Here is a 15998-nt window from a genome sequence, read left to right on the forward strand (position 1 = left end):
GGCACAGTGGATAAAGGGTTGACCTGGAATGTTGAGGTCGCTGGTTCAAATCCCTGGACTTGCCTGGTCAAGGCATATGCGAGAAGCAAATGCTACAAGTTGATGCTTCCCATTTCTCCCCACCTCCCTACCTTTCTCTCTCTCTCTCTCTAAAATCAATAAAAAAAAATCTTAAAAATTTATTTATTGATTGATTGATTTTAGAAAGAGGAAGGAAGGGGGAGAGAGAGAAATATTAGTTTGTTGTTCCACTCATTTATGCATTCATTGGTTGATTCTTGTATATGCCCTGACCAGGGATCCAATCCACAACCTTGATGTATCAGGATGGTGCTCTAACCAACTGAGTTACCCAGCCAGGGGCTGAATGGTATCTTTTTAAAATTATTTTTTCTATTGGAATGATACAGAGAAGATTAGCATATCCACTGTATAAGACTGACATGAAGCCTGACCTGTGGTGGCGCAGTGGGATAAAGCGTCGACCTGGAACACTGAGGTTGCCGGTTCGAAACCCTGGGCTTGCCTGGTCAAGGCACATATGGGAGTTGATGCTTCCTGCTCCTCCCCCTTCTCTCTCTCTCCCCTCTCTCTAAAAATCAATTAAAAAATCAATCAAAAAAAAAAAACTGACATGAAAATTAGTGAAACATTCCGTTTTAAAAAAAATTATTTATTGCCTGACCAGGTGGTGGTGCAGTGGATAGAGCATTGGACTGGGATGTAGAGGGCCCAGGTTCAAAACCCCGAGGTCACCGGCTTGAGCACAGGCTCACCAGCTTGAGTGCGGGCTCGCTGGCTTGAGCCCAAAGGTTGCTGGCTTGAGCCCAAGGTCACTGGCTTGAGCAAGAGGTCGCTAGCACTGCTGAAGCCCTCCCCCCCATCAAGGCACATATGAGAAAGCAATCAATGAACAACTAAGGAGCCACAAGGAAGAATTGATGCTTCTCATTTCTTTCTTCCTCTCTGTCCCTCTCTCTGTCTCTATCAAACACAAAAAAATTATTGATTTTAGTGAGGCAAGAGAGACAGAGAGAGAGAAAGAGAGAGAGAGAGAGAGAGAGAGAGAGAGGAAGAAGCAGGAAGCATCAACTCCCATATATGCCTTGAACCAGCAAACTCAGCATTCCAAGTGGACCCTTTATCCATTGCGCCACCACAGGTCAGGCCAAAGCAGCATTCCATATTTTTTTGACTGAGACAGAGAGAGTTAGAGAGAGGGACAGATAGGTACAGACAGACAGGAAGAGAGAGAAATGAGAAGCATCAATTCTTTGTTGTGGCTCCTGAGTTGTTCATTGATTGCTTTCTCATATATGCCTTGCCGGGGGTAGGGGGGCTCCAGCAGAGCAAGCGGCACGTTGTTCAAGCCAGTGACCTTGGGCTTCAAGCCAGTGATCTTTGGGCTTAAGCCAGCGAACAGGGGGTCGTGTCTATGATCCCAAGCTTAAGCCAGCAACTCCACACTCAAGCCAGATGAGCATGCACTCAAGCTGGCGACCTTGGGGTTTCAAACCTGGGTCCTCTGCCTTCCAGTCTGATGCTCTATTCCAGGGGTCCCCAAACTTTTTACACAGGGGGCCAGTTCACTGTCCCTCAGACTGTTGGAGGGCCGGACTATAAAAAAAACTATGAACAAATCCCTATGCACACTGCACATATCTTATTTTAAAGTAAAAAAACAAAACGGGAACAAATACAATATTTAAAATAAAGAACAAGTAAATTTTTTTTAATAATTTTATTTTTTTAATGGGGCGACATCAATAAATCAGGATACATATATTCAAAGATAACAAGTCCAGGTTATCTTGTCGTTCAATTATGTTGCATACCCATCACCCAAAGTCAGATTGTCCTCTGTCACCTTCTATCTAGTTTTCTTTGTGCCCCTCCCCCTCCCCCTTTCCCTCTCCCTCTCCCCCCTCCCCCCGTAACCACCACACTCTTATCAATGTCTCTTAGTCTCACTTTTATGTCCCACCTACGTATGGAATAATGCAGTTCCTGGTTTTTTCTGATTTACTTATTTCACTTCATATAATGTTATCAAGATCCCACCATTTTGCTGTAAATGATCCGATGTCATCATTTCTTATGGCTGAGTAGTATTCCATAGTGTATATATGCCACATCTTCTTTATCCAGTCATCTATTGATGGGCTTTTTGGTTGTTTCCATGTCCTGGCCACTGTGAACAATGCTGCAGTGAACATGGGGCTGCATGTGTCTTTACGTATCAATGTTTCTGAGTTTTTGGGGTATATACCCAGTAGAGGGATTGCTGGGTCATAAGGTAGTTCTATTTTCAGTTTTTTGAGGAACCACCATACTTTCTTCCATAATGGTTGTACTATTTTACATTCCCACCAACAGTGTATGAGGGTTCCTTTTTCTCCACAGCCTCTCCAACATTTGCTATTACCTGTCTTGAAGAACAAGTAAATTTAAATCAACAAACTGACCGGTATTTCAATGGGAACTATGCTCCTCTCACTGACCACCAATGAAAGAGGTGCCCATTCCGGAAGTGCGGTGGGGGCCAGATAAATGGCCTCAGGGGGCCGCATGTGGCCCGCAGGCCGTAGTTTGGGGACCCTTGCTCTATTCACTGCGACACCGCCTGGTCAGGCACTGTTCCATATTTTAAAAAATAATAATAAAATGAAATTATGTTTTGTTGTTTTTTTTTTACAGAGACAGAGAGAGAGAGTCAGAGAGAGGGATAGATAGGGACAGACAGACAGGAACGGAGAGAGATGAGAAGCATCAATCATCGGTTTTTCGTTGTGACACCTTAGTTGTTCATTGATTGCTTTCTCATATGTGCCTTGACCGTGGGCCTTCAGCAGACCAAGTAACACCTTGCTTGAGCCAGCGACTTTGGGTCCAAGCTGGTGAGCTTTGCTCAAACCAAATGAGCCCTTGCTCAAGCTGGTGACCTCGGGGTCTCGAACCTGGGTCCTCTGCATCCCAGTCCGACGCTCTATCCACTGTGCCACCTCCTGGTCAGACAATGTTTTCTAGTTATTGATGGTGTCGATAGGTTATTAGTTTGTAGCTTCATATTGCACTCGGCATCCTTGCTGAATTGTCTTATTTGTTCTAATCACTCTTTTTTTTTTTTTCTTTTCATTTTTCTGAAGCTGGAAACAGGGAGAGACAGTCAGACAGACTCCCGCATGCGCCCGACCGGGATCCACCCGGCACGCCCACCAGGGGCGAAGCTCTGCCCACCAGGGGGCGATGCTCTGCCCATCCTGGGCGTCGCCATGTTGCGACCAGAGCCACTCTAGCGCCTGGGGCAGAGGCCACAGAGCCATCCCCAGCGCCTGGGCCGTCTTTGCTCCAATGGAGCCTTGGCTGCGGGAGGGGACGAGAGAGACAGAGAGGAAAGCGCGGCGGAGGGGTGGAGAAGCAAATGGGCGCTTCTCCTGTGTGCCCTGGCCGGGATCTAATCACTCTTTGATTTTGTTGGCTTTTCTGGGTGGATAAGCATATCATCTGTAACTGATGGTTTTATTTCCCTTTCTATTCTTACACCTCTTTCTGTTTCCATTCTCTTATAACATCAGTAAGGATCTCTAATGCTGTGTTAGTCAGTGACAGTGGCAGTGAGCATCCTTGTTTTATTCTCAGTCATAAAGGAAATATCTAAGTTTTTCCATGAGATGGTCTGGGTAGCTCAGTTGATTACAGCATTGTCCCAATACACCAAGGTTAAGGGTTTTATCCTGGCTCAGGGCACGTATAAGAATCAACCAACAAATGCATGAGTAAGTGGAACATCAAATTGATGTTTCTCTTTCTCTCCCTTCTAGTCTCTCTCTAAAATCAATCAGTAAATACAATTTTATTAAAAATCTTTTTGAAAATAATTTTTCCCATTAATTATAATATTTGCTATAGCTATTTGGTAATGGAGACCACATTATCTTCCTAAAGCCAAGAATTAGGCAATTGGTCTGCGGAGGTTTGCTAAAGCTTGGAACAAAGCTACCAAGGAGAGGGATGTCTGTCAGTCGGAGCGAGCTGGGCTCAGCCCTGAGCAATAGTAAGGGCCTGTCTGCCCATGTGACCCCCGGCTTTTCTCCTTTTTCTCAGCCGGGCCCTCCCCTGGACTCAACCTTCCACCGAAGCTTGGAGACAGATGTGAGTTCTCCCGGATCCAATCCCTCCTGAGTTCTCAGAGTTGGGGAGACAACATTCTAGGTCGAGGGTGTCGGTGAGAGACAGGGGGAAGAGCCAGATCTGGTCCATAAACAATTCCCGTTCTCCTTTCTTCAGACGCTGTTGACCAAGTTGTGTGGGCAGGACCGGCTCCTGAAGAGACTGCAGGAGGAGATAGACCGGAGACAGGAGGAGAAGGCATGGCGGTGTGGGACGGGAAGACAACGCCCCCCTTCCCTCCCTGCAGCAGGGTGTGGCTTCAGAGGGTTAACCTTTTCCCCTCTCGGTGCAGGAGCAGCTGGAAGCAGCCCTGGAGTTGACCAGGCAGCAGCTGGCCCAAGCAAGGAGGGAGGCTGTGGCTCCCCAGAGAGCCTGGGGGCGCCAGCGCCTCCTGCAGGACCGACTGGTCAGTGTGAGGGCCACTCTTTGTCACCTGACTCAGGTGAGCGTCTGGGAAGGGACGTGCTCTTTCAAGGGGCCCAGGACTTTGCAGGTTGTTCCTGAAGGGGACCTAACCCCAAGAACTAACTAATGGGAAGGTAGTTCTTGAGAATTGCCCCCTCCCCAAATTTTAAACCAGTGATCTTGACCATCCCAGATGGTGAGCAGCCACGAAGATACAGAACTGACTTTAGTGGTTTAAGAAGGTGATTTTGATAAGGGATTCCTGGCCTTGAATGTCAGCTCCCACTCGTAGTAGCTGTGTGACCTTAGAAAATTACTTAATCCCTCTGGGTCTTAGATACATCTTACGTAAACTCGAGATGATAAATATAGTATTTACTTCATAAGGTCATTGTGATGATTTCATAAATATATGTAAATGAATGAATGAATATTGAATACTTAGGGACCTGGCATATACTGTGCAATATTTAAGTGTTAGCTATAAATGTTATTATCTGTCAAATGGAAACATTAATAGTACCTAGGGCACAAGAATTAAATGAGTTCTAAGAACAGTACCTAACACACACATTGAGTGCCTAGTACATGTTAGCTGCTATCATTACTGTTATTGGTGTTGGCAAGGAGCTTTCTGCTCCTAGGAGTGCATAGGGGCTGTGGTCTGACTCTCCCAAGAATGTGCCCTTGGGCAGGGCAGGGGTAATTCAGAGGATTCAGAGGAAGTAGTGACTTCTCTACACTAGCAGCTCCTTAGAATGGCAGGTTCCATACAGACTTGGGTTCTCAAGAGTTAGAGCCAAGAGGCCTTTGGGAATTGTAGTTTATGTACCCCCCCTTCTGGGGCACCAGGGACCAAGCCTCCCTTCCTCCTGAGCTGGGAGAAGATGGAGTGGGGAAAGGCCTAGTGGGTGGGCATGCTAACTCTATGTCTTCTCCTTTCTGGGACCCGAGGAGCAAGAGCGGGTTTGGGACACGTACAGCAGCCTGGAGCAGGAGCTGGGCACCTTGAGAGAGACCCTTGAGTACCTGCTGCACCTTGGGTCTCCCCAGGTACATCCTTGCCTCAAGTCCCCAATCCCTCACCTCCAGTCCAAGCCCACCTGGAAACCTTTTGGGCATTTCATTTAACTCCTCCCACTGATTTGAAGTACTTCCCACTTTATCACAAGCTCCTCCACCTTTGTCCTTTCTTTTCATTTTAAATGTTTTTTTTTTGTTTGTTTGTTTTTTTGTATTTTTCTGAAGCTGGAAACAGGAAGAGACAGTCAGACAGACTCCCGCATGTGCCCGACTGGGATCCACCTGGCCCGCCCACCAGGGGGCGACGCTCTGCCCACCAGGGGGCGATGCTCTGCCCCTCCAGGGCGTCGCTCTGTTGCGACCAGAGCCACTCTAGCGCCTGGGGCAGAGGCCAAGGAGCCATCCCCAGCGCCCGGGCCATCTTTGCTCCAATGGAGCCTTGGCTGCGGGAGGGGAAGAGAGAGACAGAGAGGAAGGAGAGGGGGAGGGGTGGAGAAGCAGATGGGCGCTTCTCCTATGTGCCCTGGCCGGGAATCGAACCTGAGACTTCTGCACGCCAGGCCGATGCTCTACCACTGAGCTAACTGGCCAGGGCCTCATTTTAAATGTTTTTTTTTTTTAAATTTATTTATTGAGCCTGACTTGTGGTGGCACAGTGGATAGAGCATCAGCTTGGGACACTGAGGTCCCAGGTTCAAAACCCTGAGGTTGCCGGGCTTATCCAGCTTGAGCACAGGTTCACCAGCATGAGCCGGGGTCAAGGCTTGAGTGTGAGATATGACCCTTTGATCATTGGCTTGAGTGCAAAGGTCGCTGGCTTGAGCAAGGGGTCACTGGCTCAGCTGGAGCCCAGTGCCCCCCAACCCCCATCAAAACACATATGAGAAGCAATCAATGAACAACTAAGTGAAGCAACTACGAATTGATGCTTTGTAACTCTCTCCCCTCTTTTCTCTCTCTAAAAAAAAAAAAAGACATTGACTTCTAGTATTAAAGGTGTACTGACTTCTTCATGCTAAACCTTCCCATTTCTCCCTAAAATTCACCCTTCAACTTTAATCCCCCACCTATTGGTGTTAAATATTACTACCAGCTGAAGAGAATAATACATCACAACCAAGGGTTTACTATAGGAATGCAAGGTTAGTTTAACACTTGAAAATCAGTCCAGATATTTCACCACATTTAACAAAACAATGGAGAAAAACTACATGATTGTCTCAATAATTCAGGGGGAAAAAATGACAAAATTCAACACCCATTCATGATAAAAGCTCTCAGCAAAGTAGGAATAAAAGGAAACTTCCTTAATCTAATAAAATACATTTATAATAAATCTACAACAAACATTATAGTGGTCAGTGAAATATTGAAAACTTTCCCCCTGATATGTGGAATAAGACAAGGATGTCTGCTATTACCAGTTCTAGTCAACATTATATTAGAGGTCCTAGACAGTACAAATCTGTGAAATAAATAAAAGATATAAGGACCAGAAAGGAAGAAATAAAGGTATTTTTATGTACAGATGTCATGATTGTGTATATGTAGAATATTTGAAATAATTTCCAAATACATTATCAGGATAAACATTCAGCAAGGTCACTGAATACAAGGTTAATATCACTTGTCTCACTATTTGCTAGTGCCAAAAAAATTAGAAAATAAATAGAAAAAATTAGAAAATGTATAGCCTGACTAGGCAGTGGTGCAGTGGATAGGGTGTTGGACTGGGATGAGGAGGACCCGGGTTTGAAAACCTGAGGTTGCCAGCTTGAGCACAGGCTCATCTGGTTTGAGCAAGGCTCACCAGCTTGAGCCTAAGGTCACTGGCTTGAGCAAGGGGTCACTTGATCTACTTTAGCCCCCTGGTCAAGGCACATATGAGAAAGCAATCAGTGAACAACTAAGGTGCCTTAACAAAGAATTGATGCTTCTCATCTCTTTTCCTTCCTGCCTGTCTGTCCCTATCTGTCCCTCTCTCTGTCACCAAAATAAATAAATAAATAAATTTATAAACAATAGTGTTTGTAATTAACATAAGCAAATTAAATATCTACAAAGAAAGCACATGAAAGATACGCAAGACACCTACTCTAAAAGCCATGGAGCATCATTGAGAGAAGGTAAAGACCTATATAAATGGGAGATATACAGTATTCATGAATAGGAAAAATGTGCTAATGCAAAGATATAATCTCTCCAAGTGAATTTCCCCAGTGAGGATCATAGGGGATGTGCAATCCCAAAACAAATCCAGAGGTTTTTGTGTGGAGGTTGACAAGCTGACTCTAAATTGTATTTGGAAGTACAAAAAGCCAAGAATAGCCTAAGCAACTCTAAGAACAAAGCTGGAGGACTAACACAACTAGATATCAAGTCTGACTGTAAAGCTACAGTTAATAAGACAGTGTAGCCTGACCAGGCGATGGCGCAGTGGATAGTGTCAGACCGGGACTGAGGATTGATGCTTCTCATCAATCTCCATTCCTGTCTGTCCCTCTCTCTGACTCGCTTTCTATCTCTAAAAAGAAAAAGAAAAAAAGACAGTGTAGCCTGACCAGGTGGTGGCGCAGTGGATAGAGCGTCAGACTGGGACACAAGAGGACTCAGGTTTGAAACCCCAAGGTTGCCCGCTTGAGCACGGGATCATCCTGCCAGAGCACGGGTCGCTGGCTTGAGTGTGGGATCATAGACATGACCCCATGGTTGCTGGCTTGGGCCCAAAGGTCGCTGGCTTAAACCCCAAGGTTGCTGGCTTGAGCTCAAGTTCACTGGCTTGAACATGGCGCCACTCTCTTTATGAGAAAGCTATTGATGAGCAACTAAGGTGCTACAACGAAGAATTGATGCTTCCCATCTCTCTCCCTTCCTGTCTCTCTGTCCCTATCTGTCCCTCTCTCTGACTCTCTCTGTCTCTGTCACAAAACAAAAACAAAAACAAAAAACCAATGGTGAAGTCCTGAGTGGTTAGCTCAGTTTGTTATAGCATTGTACTGAAACACCAAGGTTGTGGGTTCAATCCTCAGTCAGGGAACATATGGGAAGTGACCAATGAATGCACAGCTAAGTGGAACAACAAATGGATGCTTCTCTCTCTCTCTCTGTCCCCTCTTCCTCTCTGTCTCTCTAAAATTAATCAACAATAAATAATTATAGCCTGACCAGGTGGGGGTGCAGTAGATAGAGCATCAAACTGGGATGCCGAGGACCAAGGTTCGAGACCCTGAGGACGCCAGCTTGAGCACGGGCTCATCTGGTTTGAGCAAAAGCTCACCAGCTTGGACCCAAGGTCGCTGGCTCAAGCAAGGGGTTACTTGGTCTGCTGAAGGCCCTCAGTCAAGGCACATATGAGAAAGCAATCAATGAATAACTACTAAGATATCGCAATGCACAACGAAAAACTAATGATTGATGCTTCTCATCTCTATTCCTGTCTGTTTGTCCCTGTCTATCCCTCTCTCTGACTCTCTCTGTTTCTGTAAAAAAAGACCAAAAAAAAAACACCCCAAAATAAATAATTATAAATAAATAAATAGAATAAGTGTAGTATCGACACAAGGTTAGACAAATTGACAAAAGAAATCAAATAGGGTATTCAGAAACAGACTCATGTATTTATAGAGTTGCCTATTTATGACAGAGGTAATACTGCAGAGCAGTATAAAAAGACAGTGTTTGTGATAAATGGTGGTGGGTTGGTGGGAAATTCATATGGAAATGGATATCCACAAATATCACCTCCATATGCACACATCGTCCGTTTGTGACTCCATAAATACAGCCTAGCTGATTTCAGACCTTCTATGTGTCCTGTAAACTTGAACCCTTTTGCATTTTCCCACCTTTGAGAAGCATATCCCTTTCCTCCCCTCCAGGAAAGAACATCTGCTCAGCAGCAGCTGTGGATGATGGAAGACACATTGGCAGGTCTGGGGGGGTCCCAGAAACCACCCCCCCAAACTGAGCCTGACTCCCCACCCACCACACTCCAAGGCGAGGAATCTTCAGAGAAGGAGGTGAGATTCACACAGCCCCCTCCTCACCCCCAGCTTCCTGCCTCCTCTGCCCCTGTCTGAACTCATCGTCTCTCAACTCTTTCCCTCTCCCTTGACCAGCTAACCAACCTCAGACAAGTATCCTAAGCTCTGGAAGCCTTTGTTTCCTTCTTTCTTTCTTTTTTCTTCTTTTTTTTATTAAGTGAGAGGTGGGGAGGCAGGGAGACAGAGAGGCAGACTCCCGCATGTGCCCCCACTGGGATCCACCTGGCAAGCCCCTTGCAGGGCAATGCTCTGCCCATCTGAGGCTGCTCTGATGCTCGGCAACTGAGCTATTTCAGCGCCTGAGATGAAGCCATGGAGCCATCCTCAGCGCCTGGGGCCAAATTGTTCGAACCATTTGAGCCATGGCTGCAGGAGGAAGGGAGGGAGAGAGAGAGAGAGAGAGAGAGAGAAAGAGAGAGAAGAGGGAGGTGTGGAGAAGAGACAGTTGCTTTTCCTGTGTGCCCTGACTGGGAATTGAACCCAGAACTTCCACACGCTGGGCTAAGCTCTACCACTGAGCCAACTGGTCAGAGCTGTTTTCTTATTTCTTATATGTAATCATAGGCCAGTTGTTATTTGGACCCAGCTCCCACCACCTCCCAAGGGCCAACTGTGTGCATCTTCCCACTCCACATTCAATAATGTCCTGTCAGTAACTTGAAATTGACTATGGTGGGAGTATTTACACTGTGGTAATTGGCAAACATTAGGAACCAGAGCTCTTTTCTCTCAGAGAGGCATTGGTTAAACATTTACCAAACACTTCTGATCATAATTCACAATTTTCAGGGCCATGTAAGAAGGAAAAAGAGTGACTAGGAAATGTTGACGTAGAGTCAGCGCTCAGGAAGCAGGAGCCGCTATTGTCACACTTGGGTTAGAGCTGCTGCTTGCTGTGACCTTCAGATCATGTATAAAAGAGACCTAGGTTCAGATCTCAGCTCTGCTTTCTTTGTGACTTCAGTCATTGACCTCATTCTCTTCAGTTTCCTCATATGTAAAATAAGAATAATAATAGGTGTCTTAAAAACTTTTTGAAGGGATTTAATGAGGTAACATAGAAAAAGTACTTAGCACCATGCCAGATACATAATCGTTATAAAGCCTCCCACTTATAGCCCTGGCTGGGTGGCTCAGTTGGTTAGAGCAGTGTTCTGATATGCAAAGGTTGTGGGTTCAGTCCCCGGTCAGGACACATATAGAAACAGATTGATGTTTATTTATTGATCTCTAAAATCAGTCAATAAGTTAAACAGACAAACAAAAAAAAACTTCCCACTTATAATGTCCCGCCATGTGCCAGGCACTGTTCTAGTGACCTTACATGTATGGATTTGATCATCATATCAGAAGTTGATATGTGGCCCAGAGAGGTAAGGTAACTTGCCCAAGATCACACAGCTAATAAATGGCAGAGGTAAGATTTGAAACCACATTGTCTGGCTCCTAGTTTTCAATCTTAATCCTATTGTGTCTCAATTGCTAAGTGCTTAAAAAATGATAAGGATAGCCCTGGCTGGTTGGCTCAGCGGTAGAGCGTCGGCCTGGCGTGCGGGGGACCTGGGTTCGATTCCCGGCCAGGGCACATAGGAGAAGCGCCCATTTGCTTCTCCACCCCCTCCTCCTTCCTCTCTGTCTCTCTCTTCCCCTCCCGCAGCCAAGGCTCCATTGGAGCAAAGATGGCCCGGGCGCTGGGGATGGCTCCTTGACCTCTGCCCCAGGCGCTAGAGTGGCTCTGGTCACGGTAGAGTGACGCCCCGGAGGGGCAGAGCATCGCCCCCCGGTGGGCAGAGCCTCGCCCCTGGTGGGCGTGCCGGGTGGATCCCGGTCGGGCGCATGCGGAAGTCTGTCTGACTGTCTCTCCCCATTTCCAGCTTCAGAAAAATACAAAAAAAAAAAAAAAAATGATAAGGATAATCATTGTTCCTCTTCCCAACCCTTCCAGAGCCTGCCTGAGTCTTTGGGACTGAGCTCATCCCAGTCCCCAGAGGCTGATTGGGGGCGACCCCCTGGGCGCGACAGAGACATTGCCAGCCCTCGCTCAGGTGAGTGTCCTGGGCTGGGCGGGACTTGAATGGCCTCCCCTGTCCTCACCAAGTCCTGTTCTGTCCTTCCAGGTCTTGGATCTCCAACGATCTCCCAGGCTTCCAGCCCTGAGGGTCACTGCCCCTCTTCCCCACAGCCCGGAACCAAGGTAGGTGGTCTATTTGGTCCTCTCAGGTCCATCCTGTCACCCTGCGATCTGACCACCACAGACACCCCACTTTTAGGGGAAAAGCTGGGAGAAGGGTTGTTCTAAGGCTACACCCCAGATCAGAGAGGATGTGATTTGCTAAAATCATTGGGATTAGCCCTGGCCGGCTGGCTCAGCAGTAGAGCGTCGGCCTGGCGTGCTGGGGACCCGGGTTTGATTCCCGGCCAGGGCACATAGGAGAAGCGCCCATTTGCTTCTCCACCTCCCCCCTCCTTCCTCTCTGTCTCTCTCTTCCCCTCCCGCAGCCAAGGCTCCATTGGAGCAAAGATGGCCCGGGTGCTGGGGATGGCTCCTTGGCCTCTGCCCCAGGCACTAGAGTGGCTCTGGTCGCGGCAGAGTGACGCCCCGGAGGGGCAGAGCATTGCCCCCTGGTGGGCAGAGCATCGCCCCTGGTGGGTGTGCCGGGTGGATCCCGGTCGGGCGCATGCAGGAGTCTGTCTGACTGTCTCTCCCCGTTTCCAGCTTCAGAAAAATACAAAAAAACCAAAAAAAATCATTGGGATTAAATTTTGTCTTTGCCACTTCTAAGCTGTGTGACTTTGGGTCAGTTACTAAACCTCTCTCTGTTTTCTCATCTGCAAAATGGAGCTCATAGCAGTGCCTCCCACCTAGAGCTGATGTGACGATTCAAACTAAATGAATGCTCAGCAGGGTGGTAAATAGTGCCTGGGTATAGTAAGTACTTCATTCATTCATTCATTTATTCATTCATTCAACAAATATTGATTAAAAATCCTCCTCACTGTCCTATACGGTAGCCAGTAGCCACATGTGATGTTCAAATTGAAATGAGTTAAAATGAAATGAATTAAAAAGCTGCTTTCCAGCCCTGGCTGGTTGGCTCAGTGGTAGAGCATCAGCCTGGCGTGCAGGAGTCCCGGATTTGATTCCCGGCCAGGGCACACAGGAGAAGCGCCCATCTGCTTCTCCATCCCTCCCCCTCTCTTTCCTCTCTGTCTCTCTCTTCCCCTCCCACAGCTAAGGCTCCATGGAGCAAAGTTTGCCAGGGCGCTGAGGATGGCTCTGTGGCCTCTGCTTCAGGCACTAGAATGACTCTGATTGCGGCAGAGTGACGCCCCAAGATGGGCAGAGCATCGCCCCCTGGTGGGCATGCCGGGTGGATCCCGGACTGGCGCATGTGGGAGTCTGACTGCCTCCCTGTTTCCAACTTCAGAAAAATACAAAAAAAAAGAAAAGAAAAGCTGCTTTCACTCACTACACTTCAATTGTTTGGGAGCCACGTGTGGCCAGTAGCTACCATGCAGGACAGTGCAGATAAAACACTAACCAACACAGAGGTGTTTAGGTGCCAAAGTCACAGGTGTGAACAATATGAGAAAAAAAAAATTTTCTTCCCTTATGAATCTGGCGTTCTAGTGGATTTCAGAGGCAGATCATAAACAATCAATTACTGTACATATAAGAGCTAAATAAAAACAACTCAGTGGTAGAGCGTCAGCCCGGCGTGTGGAAATCCTGGGTTTGATTCCTGGACAGGGCACACAGGAAAAGCGCCCATCTGCTTCTCCACCCCTCCCCCTCTTCTTCCTCTCTCTCTCTTCCTCTCCCGCAGCCAAGGCTCCATTGGAGCAAAAGTTGGGCTGGGCTCTGAGGATGGCTCCATGGCCTTCACCTCAGGTGCTAGAATGGCTCCGGCAGCAACAGAGCAACACCCCAGATGGGCAGAGCATCGCCCCCTGGTGGACATGCCGGGTAGATCCTGGTCAGGTGCATGTGGGAATCTGTCTCTCTGCCTCCCCACTTCTCACTTCAGAAAAATACAAACAAACAAACAAACAAACAAAAAACAAAACAAAAACCCTGTGAGGGGGTTGGGGATGTTTGAGCAAGGTGTCCAGGTGTAAATGGAAATGGCTCAGTCTGGGGAGGCCTCATGGAAAGATGATGTTTTTGCAAATACCTGAAGGAGGCCTACGGCTTTCTGGTGGAAGAGCATTACAGGCAAAGGAGCAGCCTTTGCAAAGATTAGGAGGCAGGGACGGGCCTGGCATGTTGGAGGAGCATCTAGAAAAACCAGTGTGGCTGGAACCGAGTATGACGGAGAGAGTGGTGGGTATGAAGACAGATGGGTAATGGGATAAAATCGTGCTGGACTTTGTGGTCCAAGGTGAAGATTTTGTTTTGACAGTGAGTGAGCCAGGACCCATGCGCGGAGAGTTCTGAGCCGAGAAACATGAGCTAAATGGGAATGGATGCCCTCTGGTGGCTGTGTGGGGACTAGACATCCATGCAAGGGCTCAGGACGGAGTCCAGTGAGGGGGCAGTTGGGAGGGAGGTAGTCCAGGTGGGAGATAATAGTGGTTTCCACTAGGTTGCAGAAGTGATGATGTTGAGAAATAATTGGGTTCTAGATATACTGCTCTTCAAACTTTATCTCAAACCCTTGGGATCGGATGTAATTCAAAATGCAAATTTTTGCCGAGTCTAGACCTGTCACATGGTACATATGCTGTGTATCATATAAAACCTCCAGCGGTGTCTGGCGCAGCACCTTAATCAAATACATGAAAAATTCTTCAATAAAATGTATGAATATTCATATTAGATGGGATAAAAACTACAAATAACATCTCAATTTAAATGTCAAGTTTTTAAAAATAGCAATAATCTACTAAATGAGCAAGTCAGAGTGGAATAAAAATAGATTGGAAATATCAGGCACTTTTTATTTATTTTTTGTGTGTGACAGAGACAGAGACAGAGACAGAGAGAGGGACAGATAGGGATAGACAGGAAGGGAGAGAAATGAGAAGCATCAATTCTTTGTTGTGGCACCTTAATTGTTTAATGATTACTTTCTCATCTGTGCCTTGACCGGGGTGGGGGAGCATGACTACAACAGAGCGAGTGACGCCTAGCTCAAGCCAGCAACCCTGCACTCAAACTGGTGAGCCTGCACTCAAGCCAGAGGAGCCCGCACTCAAGCCGGCAACCTGGGGGTTTCAAACCTGGGTCCTCTGCGTTCCAGTCCAACACTCTATCTACTGCACCACTGCCTAGTCAGGCTTATTTATTTATTTCTTCCTTTCTCCCTCCCTCCCTTCCTTCTTTTGTATTTTTCTGAAGTGAGAAGTGGGGAGGCAGAGACAGACTCCTGCATGCGCCAGACTGGGATCCACGCGGCATGCCCACCAGGGGGCAGTGCTCTGCCCATCTGGGGCATTGCTCCTTTGCAACCGAAGCCATTTTAGCTGGTCTCATGGGTGAGACCATTGTGCCATCCTCAGCGCCTGGACCAACTTTGCTTTAGTGGAGCTTTGGCTGTGGGTGAGGAAGAGAAAGACAGAGAGATAAAGGAGAGGGGGATGGGTGGAGAAGCAGATGGGCGCTTCTCCTGTGTGCCCTGACCAGAGATCGAACCTGGGACATCTACACGCCAGACTGACGTTCTACCACTGAGCCAACTGGCCAGGGCCGGCTTATTTCTTTTAAAAAATGTTTATTTTATTGATTTTAGGGAAAGGAATGGAGAGCGTGAGAGAGAGACAGGAACATTGATGTGTTCCTGTATGTGCCCTGACCGGGATTAAAGCGGCAACCTTTGTGCTTTGGGACAATGCTCTAAGCAACCGAGCTATCTGGCCAAGGAAGGCACTTTTTATTTCTAAGGAAAAGGTTTAATAAGACATCATATATCAATCACACAACCCAAGTACAAATGACACAAGTACCTCAATGTATGCCTTCAGTGAATGAATGTTCATGCCATCTGGTGGCTGGAGGACTCTGGAGGCTGGTGTCACTGGTCAAGCCATCAATGCAGTCATCTGAGGCAGGGCCCGGAGTGGGGTTCGCCGAGAATGAGTCAAGTGTCCTTCATAGAGTTTTTTGCTGTGTCATCATGTGCTTTTTTTTTTTTTTTTTTTTTTTTTTTTTTTTCATTTTTCCAAAGCTGGAAACGGGGAGGCAGTCAGACAGACTCCCACATGCACCCGACCTGGATCCATTCACCTGGCATGCCCACCAGGGGGCGATATTCTGCCCCTCTGGGGCGTCGCTCTGTTGCATCCAGAGCCATTCTAGCGCCTGAGGCAGAGGCCACAGAGCCATCCCCAGTGCCCGGGCCATCTTTGCTCCAATGG

General features: G+C 47.3%; 1 protein-coding gene across 4 annotated transcripts in view; it reads left to right on the forward strand.

The window, feature by feature from the left end:
• Positions 1 to 15998, forward strand: part of PLEKHA4 (pleckstrin homology domain containing A4) — a 40092-nt gene that overhangs the window by 8780 nt on the left and 15314 nt on the right. For 3 of the 4 annotated variants that reach the window (XM_066271611.1, XM_066271613.1, XM_066271615.1), the window contains exons 10-16: positions 4105 to 4152; positions 4288 to 4368; positions 4463 to 4612; positions 5530 to 5628; positions 9477 to 9617; positions 11587 to 11686; positions 11759 to 11835. In XM_066271611.1, coding sequence (XP_066127708.1) covers positions 4105 to 4152; positions 4288 to 4368; positions 4463 to 4612; positions 5530 to 5628; positions 9477 to 9617; positions 11587 to 11686; positions 11759 to 11835 — 696 coding nt within the window. The remainder of the gene's footprint in view (positions 1 to 4104; positions 4153 to 4287; positions 4369 to 4462; positions 4613 to 5529; positions 5629 to 9476; positions 9618 to 11586; positions 11687 to 11758; positions 11836 to 15998) is intronic. The other variant, XM_066271614.1, reaches the window with a different exon arrangement.

This window comes from Saccopteryx bilineata, chromosome 3, assembly GCF_036850765.1.
Source record: "Saccopteryx bilineata isolate mSacBil1 chromosome 3, mSacBil1_pri_phased_curated, whole genome shotgun sequence".
NCBI lineage: Eukaryota > Metazoa > Chordata > Mammalia > Chiroptera > Emballonuridae > Saccopteryx > Saccopteryx bilineata.